The sequence below is a fragment of the Numenius arquata genome, chromosome 23 (genome assembly GCF_964106895.1).
Source record: "Numenius arquata chromosome 23, bNumArq3.hap1.1, whole genome shotgun sequence".
Taxonomy (NCBI): Eukaryota; Metazoa; Chordata; class Aves; order Charadriiformes; family Scolopacidae; genus Numenius; species Numenius arquata.
Window position 1 is genome coordinate 5,193,066 of NC_133598.1, and position 8,664 is coordinate 5,201,729.

At 53.5% G+C, this 8,664-nt stretch overlaps 1 protein-coding gene across 1 annotated transcript; it reads left to right on the forward strand.

Moving 5' to 3' along the window:
- The first annotated feature begins 431 nt into the window (after positions 1-431).
- On the forward strand, positions 432-5,678 carry SLC35B1 (solute carrier family 35 member B1). Its single transcript, XM_074162838.1, has 9 exons — positions 432-658; positions 1,132-1,235; positions 2,058-2,188; positions 2,647-2,677; positions 2,857-3,014; positions 3,325-3,451; positions 4,384-4,490; positions 4,810-4,963; positions 5,309-5,678. The coding sequence occupies exons 1-9, from the start codon at positions 453-455 to the stop codon at positions 5,359-5,361; spliced, it is 1,071 nt and encodes a 356-aa protein (XP_074018939.1). The 5' UTR covers positions 432-452; the 3' UTR covers positions 5,362-5,678.
- Positions 5,679-8,664: the final 2,986 nt, after the last annotated feature.

Here is an 8,664-nt window from a genome sequence, read left to right on the forward strand (position 1 = left end):
GGGGAAGGGGACCGGGACCGGGACCGCGGGCGGGCGGGCGGGCGTTAGGACCCGCGCGGCGCCGCCGGAGGGTGGGGCGGCCCCGCCCCTTGCCCGAGTCGCTGAGGCGACGGCGGCAACGCCAACCAGGTACCACCCGTTAGCTCCGCCCCCGGCCTCGCAGCCAATCCGCGCGCTCCACATCGGGTTGCGTCACTGCCAGGGCCGCGCTCGGCGAAGGACCCCGACCCGGGGCTGTCCTCGGCGCTGCCTGCCCCGAGGGGCGCCCCGCCGCCGTGACCGCGGCCGAGCCGCGGCGGGGGAGGCTCCGGGACGGCCCCGAGGGGTCTCGGCGCTCGCCGCCCGACCGGCTCCGCCCGGTCCCCGGCGTTGCCCGCCCGTCTCCGCCCCGCGGCGGGCCCGGCAGCGCGGCGGGCAGGCCCCGTGCGGCGGGCGGGCGCAGAGCCGGGCGTATGAGGCAGCCCGCTCCGCCGCCGCCGCCGCCGCCGGCCGCGCTGCGGGATGTGGTGCTGGACGTGCCCCCGGCGCTGAGCGCCCGCCCCGCCGCCATGGGAGCCACCGGTAACGGCGCCGCGCTGCCCGAGCGCCTCCGCCTGCCCGTCTGCTTCCTGGGCGTCTTCGCCTGTTACTTCTACTACGGCATCCTGCAGGAGAGCATGTCAGCGGGGAGCGGGCGGGGGGGACGGGGGGGAACCGGGGTGAGGGAGCCCCGGCAGTGAACGGGGGGGAGCCCTAGGGGAGACCGGGGGGAACCGGGGTCGGGGGAAGCCCTGGGGGGGACCGAGGACCGTGGGGAACCGGGGGCACCGGTGACAGGAAGAACCCTAGAGGGCACCGAGGGGAACCCGGGGGAATTCGGGGAAGAGCCCCGGAAGGAACCGGGGACGGGGAGAAGCGAGGGGAGGGAATGGCCCAGGGGGGCCTGGGGGGGGGGGGAGTAGGGGTGAGAGCCCCGGGGGGAACGGACCCGGGGACAGGGGGAGCCCCAGGTTGGGACTGGAGGGATCCCGGAGGGAACCGAGGGGGAACAGGGGGAGCCCCGAGAGGGAGAGCCCCGGGGGGAACCGGGAGGGGGGAGCCTTCCCCGGCGTGGGGTCCCACCCGGTGTCTCACCGTGTCCCGGTCCTGCAGCACGCGGGGACGGTACGGGGAAGGCGCGAAGCAGGAGAAGTTCAAGTACGCCCTGACCCTGGTCTTCATCCAGTGCGTGATCAACGCCGCCTTCGCCAAGCTCCGTGAGTCGGGGCCCGGGAGCTGCGGGGGGGGCCTGGGCCCCCCAGGGCTCCGCTGCTCGGGGATGGGGGGGAGTGGGTTGTACCCCTCGGAGGGGACAGTTGCCACCCCTCTTGCAGCAGAGCGTTGGCATCGATTGTCCCTTGTGTTTCTGATGATGTTCTTCACAGAATGGTTTGGGTTGGAAGGGACCTTAAAGACCATCCAGTTCCACCCCTTTGCCCCCCTTCTCCAGGCTGAACCCCCCCAACTCTCTCAGCCTGTCCTCACAGCAGAGGGGCTCCAGCCCTCCCAGCATCTCCGTGGCCTCCTCTGGCCCCGCTCCAACAGGTCCATGATGTTGGTGGCCCCAGAGCTGGAGGCAGCACTGGGGGGGGTCTCCCCAGAGCGGAGCAGAGGGGCAGAATCCCCCCCTCACCCTACAGGGAATGCAGCCCAGGGTGTGGGGGGGTTTCTGGGCTGCCAGAAGTTCGCGTGGAGCTTCTCATCCACCAACACCCCCAAGTCCTCCTCCTCAGGGCTGCTCCCCATCCATTCTCTGCCCAGCCTGGATTTGGGCTTGGGATCACCCCAACCCAGGGGCAGGACCTCGCACTTGGCCTGGTTGAACTCCATGAGGTTGGCACAGAGTCCCACCTCTCCAGCCTGCCCAGGTCCCTCAGGGTGGCATCCCTTCCCTCCAGCACATCAACCGCTCCACGAGCCTCGGTGTCACGGACGAACTTGGCTGAGGTTGCCCTCCATCCCGTTTCCGTAAGGCGCTTCGCGATGGCGGCGGCTGTCGGCAGCTCTCCCGACTTCCCTCCTCTTTGTCTTCCTTCCAGTGATCCAGTTTTTCGATGCCGTCAAAGCGGATCGCACGCGGAGCTGGCTCTACGCCGCCTGCTCCCTCTCCTACCTGGGCGCCATGGTCTCCAGCAACTCGGCGCTGCAGTTCGTCAGCTACCCGACGCAGGTGGGGCTGGGGGGGACACGGGGGGAGGTGGCCTTCGGGGACAGCGTTATCCCCTCCCAGCCGATGGTGAAACGAGAGGGGAGGCACACTGTGATTTTGAGGCTTATTTTCCCGTAGCTGCGATTCTGGGGCTGCCTCGGGGTGGGGTGGGGGGGTCGGTCAGCGCTGGGAGCGTAGAGAAGGGGTTAAAAGGGTTCAGATTGTTCCAGAAAGGGAATAGCCACCCCTGGAATTTTCTAATTGGGAGTTGGGGCTCGTGTTGGAGGGCTTGAGAGGATTTGGGAAACCTTCAGCAGTTGCCCTGCGGTGGGGTTTTTCATTTTCTAATTTTTTGGAAGTAGCCGGTAGGTTCTGTTGGAGGGGTGGGTCGGGGTGGGCCGACCCTTGTGTTGCCACCGTCTCTCTCGTTGCCGGCAGGGAATGATGGGCAAATAATTAATACAGTCTTTCTTTTCTAGGTCCTCGGCAAATCCTGTAAGCCCATCCCAGGTAAGCAGATTCCACGTTTCTTGTGGATTTGTGTGGATTTCTCCTGCCTCTCCCCTTCTGTCCGCTCTCCCTTGGGAAGAGCCAATGGAGTTTCATCCGTGTCTTGTTTCTGTCGGGCCCAGTTAAAATCCCACGAGAGGGTTTTTTGGGGAGCGGTTTGTGACGTTGCTTCTTTCCAGTCATGCTCTTAGGAGTGACTCTGCTGCGGAAGAAGTACCCCCCGGCCAAGTATCTCTGCGTCCTCTTGATAGTGGCAGGCGTGGCCCTGTTCCTCTACAAACCCAAGAAGGGGGCTGGCAGCGATGACCACGTCTTTGGCTACGGAGAGCTCCTCCTGGTGAGCGAAATCACCCCGGCGGGGGCGAGTTTTGGAACCAGCAGTTCCGACTCAGATAAGACCGTGTCCTTTGTACCTCGAGCGTGGATGTGGAAACGCTCCCGCCGGAGGAGACCAAGGTTTGAGGGTGCGCTCTCAAGCTGGGGCACGAGATCAGCGTATGTTTTGAGGCCACATAATCGCTATTTAATAGATGATTGGGATGTAAAACAAAGAGGGGGGAGAATGCTCGAGGTTTTTCCCGTAGAGAAGAAAAGAAGAATGAAGGGGTTTTTTTGCTGTTTCTTATCTCCGTCTCCTCTTTTCCTAGCTGCTGTCGCTGACCTTGGATGGGCTGACCGGTGTCTCGCAGGACCACATGAGAGCTCACTACCAGACGGGTTCCAATCACATGATGCTGAACGTTAATTTATGGTCCACCTTGTTCCTGGGGGCTGGTAAGGACCATCCTGCGCAAACCACCGCCCCGCGGCTCCCCGTGGGAGAGACCTTTGTGTTGAGCTCCAAAAAAAGGGCCTAGAACGCTTCTGGCAAATAACTTTATGTTTTGGTTTGGGTGGGTTTTTGTCTTGTTTGTGTATAAAGGTGGGGTTCTGGGTGCAGCTCTCCTCGTGCCCACCAGAGGACAGCGCTTCTCGCAGAGCGGGGTTGCCCACCCGTGTCACCCCCGACAGGGCTCTCTGCAACTGCATGGGGGCAGCTTTCCGCTCCAGTGAGGGCGTAGGGCTTCTAATTAATCACTAATTCTGGTTTATCAGAATTGGATCCGCAGTTAATGATTGCTTCTTTCATTAATTAACTACGAAGGTGATGACTTTTTCTCCCCTTTGTTTTCCACCGCGTGGAATTCAGTCTTTGCTTTTAGTAGCTCCTCTTGGGTTATGAATGTAAACTGAAATCACATCCCTCTTACGAGGAAAGGCTGAGGGACTTGGGGCTTTTTAGTCTGGAGAAGGCTGAGGGAGGATCTGATCAACGCCTAGAAATACTTAAAGGGTGGGTGTCAGGAGGATGGGGCCAGTCTTTTTTCAGTGGTGCCCAGGGACAGGACAAGAGGGAACAGGCACAAACTTGAACGTAAGAAGTTCCATCTAAACATGAGGAGGAACTTCTTCATTTTGAGGGTGGCAGAGCCCTGGAACAGGCTGCCCAGAGAGGTGGTGGAGTCTCCATCTCTGGAGACATTCAAACACCACCTGGACACGTTCCTGTGGGACCTGCTCTGGGTGGACCTGCTCTGGCAGGGGGCTGGACTGGATGATCTCCAGAGGTCCCTTCCAACCCCATGTGATTCTGTGATGGAGACAGCAGCTCCTCGGTCAGCCCCTGGGCTCCTAATTCACCCTTCTTATCTTCATCTTTCCTCCAGGGATATTGTTCACTGGAGAGCTCTGGGAATTCCTGAGTTTTACGGAACGCTACCCCAGCATCATTTACAACATCCTGCTCTTTGGCCTGACGAGCGCGCTGGGGCAGGTAAATTCCCTCCCCTCCTTCTGCTGGGATTTGTTTGATCCCTCGCTGGGATTTGTTTGCACAGTTGGGAGGCGCCGAAGTAAAGGCTGTTTCTCTTCCCGTGGCTTTGGTGGGTGCTTGCTTTCTGTACCGACTCCCTTCAGCGTAAAACTGATTTACATTTGTACGCAAATAATCAGGATTTGAACGTAAGATTCTCTCGGCTCTGACTCGATGGCTTTTCATCTGAAAATACGATCCGCGGTGTCCTTTTTCCGCTCAGAGCGACGAAAGGCGTCTATTTGTTGTTGTTTTTTTGTGGTTTTTTTTTTTTTCCCAGAGTTTTATTTTCATGACCGTGGTGTACTTCGGACCTCTGACTTGTTCCATCATCACCACAACCCGCAAGTTCTTCACCATTTTAGCCTCGGTCATTCTATTTGCCAATCCCATCAGCACCATGCAGTGGGTGGGGACGGTCCTGGTGTTCTTGGGTAAGTCTGGGAAGGAACCACCCGAGGTCTTTTCCCCTCTTAACTTCAATTTAGACGATGTAGAGCGAGGGCAGAGAGAGCTACCAAAAGATGCCGGTCAAATAAATCTAATTGTATTAAAACTAATCTAACTGTACTAAAGAGCGTGGTAGTGGCCTCTCCGGTGGCCACCGGCCTCACCTTCTAGCAGATCTATTAGATCTTTTTTTGTCCCTCACACAGGGTAAATCGCTGCCTCCCAGTGACCGGTTCAGCTGATTTTTTTCACAAAAGTTCTTGTGTTGCGTTTGTTTGAAGAAGGCGCCCGGAGAATTCCTTCAGGCGGGTTATTTTATCTCATTGCAGGCCTCGGACTCGATGCCAAATTTGGGAAGGTGGTGAAGAAGACATCGCATTGAGGAAATGGTTGATCTCAGCAGTTGGAATGAACTTTTAATTTATTGTCTTGTACCTCAAAAATCTGTTATGAAACTGGACTCAGGATGGGTAATCAGAAGGGGAGTGTTTGGAATTTTTTTTGTTTTTTTAATTCTAAATTGTCTTAAAAGTGTAATACTTCAGTTTTAACTGTAATTAAGCTTTTTTTTTTTTTTTCTGTAATCAAAGCTGCATTACTAGATCCTAGCAGCAGGATGAAATTCTTGCCTTAACAGGAAAAAAACCCAAACACTTCATATCTTTATTAAAGAAAAAGAGACAATGGCCGCTTTTCCAGAGCTTTAATTTGAGTCTCGTTGGCTGATCTTGGGCAGAAACAGCACAACTCTCGTCGGGAGAGGGCTGGGCTTAGGGTGATGTTGGTTCTTTGGTGCAGCCTGGAAAGATCCCTGGAGTAAACGCCTGTGTTGAAGACAACCCCCCCCCCTCTTCTGATTGATTGTATGATTTTTATTTTTTTTTTCCATTAACTGAGTTGGGGGAGCGGCCAGTTGGACATTCTTCCGTTAGGATAATATTTGTAAACATTGAGATGCTTCATATCCTTCATCCCAGCCCTTCTAAAACACAAACAACCCTTGGCATATGTAGAAGTTGACAGGAAACCTGTTTAAGCAGTGGGGCCCGAATTAATTCTTTTCATCCCCCCCCTGCTGATGAAGGAACAGGACCCTCTGCTGCTAAAACCCTGCCAAGGTGGTGTGACAACGGCTTCTAAATGTTGAAAGGGCCCTCGTTAATTAACCACCATCACGGTGAGCTTTCGAACGCTCGCTCCTGAGCCCGGGCTGGCTCCCCAGTGCTGTACGGGGAGGAGCTGTTATCATAATGATGCCTTCAGAGCTGGAGAGGAAAATTCTCCAAAGAGCAAACTTTACACATGAAAGCATGTTCCTACCAGCTGTCACTTGGTCTCCATCTGTTCTGTGGCTTTGGCCTTTTGCCCCTCCAGATGGGATCTTGATCTCTTTCCTGAGCGGCTGTTGTAAGTCTCTCTTTCCATCCCCTGCTTCCCCCACACCTCCAGTGTTTGTGACAACTTTTTTTTTTGGCCTCAAATTTGGTTTTCATTCAATCTTAACTTGCCTACAGTTCTACTCAAACAACGTGTTTTCTTGCAAATATAAACCCGAGGCTGTGAAAGGGGTTTTTCTCTGTCACCTTCCCCTCTTTCCTAACTTGCGTTGTCTTAAAGGTCAAGTGACAAGTAGCAAACAAACACGTTCTCAGTAGCAGAGAATCCTGAAGTCAAAGCTCCTGTGACTTAACTCCTGCCTGATGAACACCATGTGCATCTGCTGCTGCGCGGAGGTTCTGGCTTCCCTGAGGACAATTATCCTTCCCCAGTATCTCCAAGGTAATGGATACTATTTCCATTTTAGAAAAGGGAGCAGAGAAATTGCATGACCCGTTCACGAACACTGTGGCAGAGATAAGAATTAATTATCTTTTGTGGGATTAAATCATAAAACTCTCTCTTCTCTGTGCTTCTAGGACTTCACTCCTCTGTCTCTTAGCATCATCTTCAATTTCACCATTTCTCAAACTCGGCAACTAAATGCAGCAAAGTGATTGTAGTCGAGCTCTCAATTCTGTTAGTTTTGCAGACTCGTTTTCCCTTCTATTAAATTAGTAATCGAATGTAGGAATAGACCCAGCTCCCCATCACTGTGCAAATACAGACACCTGAAAAATGCGTTATAAATCACTCATTCCCTCAACCATCCACTTCCTCGTGATAATCTTGGAATTTCTGTCCAAACGTGTCACCTGTCCAGAATATTTGAGTCATTGCTGTTACAAACCACTACTCCGTTCTACAGCACGTGCTACAAATCCAGGGGAAATCGCTCTTATTTTGATTCCACACGAGCAGAATTGCTTATTAGCAATAATTCTGTAGTGATTAAAGCTCTTGAGAAAGTACATGATGAGAAATGGAGTGAGATGGCAGCAGCCTTTCTCCACTGCGCTGTCAATTATGGGCGAGCTCCTTTTTATTTCCAGCGCCTCAAGCCAAATTGCCTCTTCCGTCTACTCTTCTCCCCCTTTTGCCCCAAGTCCAGGTGTAGCTCGAGGAGAGACAGTCTCTTTAAAAAACAAAAAACAAAACCAAAAAAAACACACTTAAAAAAAAACCCCTGAAGTCTTTGTTAATTTTTTCCATAACCATTGAAAAGAAGCCAACGTAGTTTCAAGGGAACTCTTGCTCAAAGCCACAGGTCTGTCCCCGTCCCCACACTACAGCAGCCCAGACGACCAGCAGAAGCTTCCTCGGGTCTGTTTTCTAAGCCAAGAGCTGTCTTTACCAATATCTTCAACTTGTCTGTATTCAGAGCACAGATTTAAAGATCAGTCTGCCAAGAAGAAAGAAAATAAAGGAGATTTTCTCTCTCCTGATTGCTGCAGGCTCCCTTGACCCACTTTAGCTCTAAAGCCTGTTCCTGGTATTGCTCCAGCTTGGTTTTTGCTGCACCTCCGACTCTTTAGTCAATAAGAATTTCTTGAAACAAAGGCAGCTCTTGTACCTACCTTGTGTCTGAATCCCTTGGATTTCCTTGGACAGCCTGCTGTCTTCTCTCCAGGCCTCACGAACCGCGAGCTCCCAGAGGAGGCTACAAAAGCAATTCAAGAAGCTATTTTCAAATCAGCGCTGGCTTCTCCTCTTGGATAGTTTTAGCAGCGCTGCCACAAAGCAGGTCCCCAGCCCTGAGCTGCCAGGAGGATTGCTGGAAGACCTCTCCCAGTGACAGACTGGTTACCACCTTCAGAGAAGCCCGTCTGGTGGCTCTGAGGGATGTTCCTGCAGGAGTTCAGCTGTCTCTTTATTTAAAGACAGGTAAACTCCAAAGGAGCTGGGGTAGCATCCGATAAAGTTTTCATACTTTTTCCTAGTAGAGGAATTTTTCCTTGCAGAGGGATAATTATGTTTAGTAGGTTTTTGGCTTTGTTTTGTGAAAAAAAAGTGCAAGTGTCTTCAGAGACAATGCTTGAATTTCTGGTGAAGCGTCAGGAAAGCCTTTCTGTCTTCAAGTAAGAGATTAGTCATGGACAAAGAGTTGTCAGAACTTTAGTTCATCTGGATACTGCGTAACATCCAGGGTCTGGCAGTGCAAAGGAACCTTTAACTCTTATATTTTTCTCATTCAAAGGAAGGGTTCAGCAGGAGCATGTGCACCTCTAAGCAGTTTAGGGGTTTCAAGGAATTAAAGCACAGCGCCCAGGTTCTTTACCAACAGCCTGGGCTTTGCCACTTCTGCTGT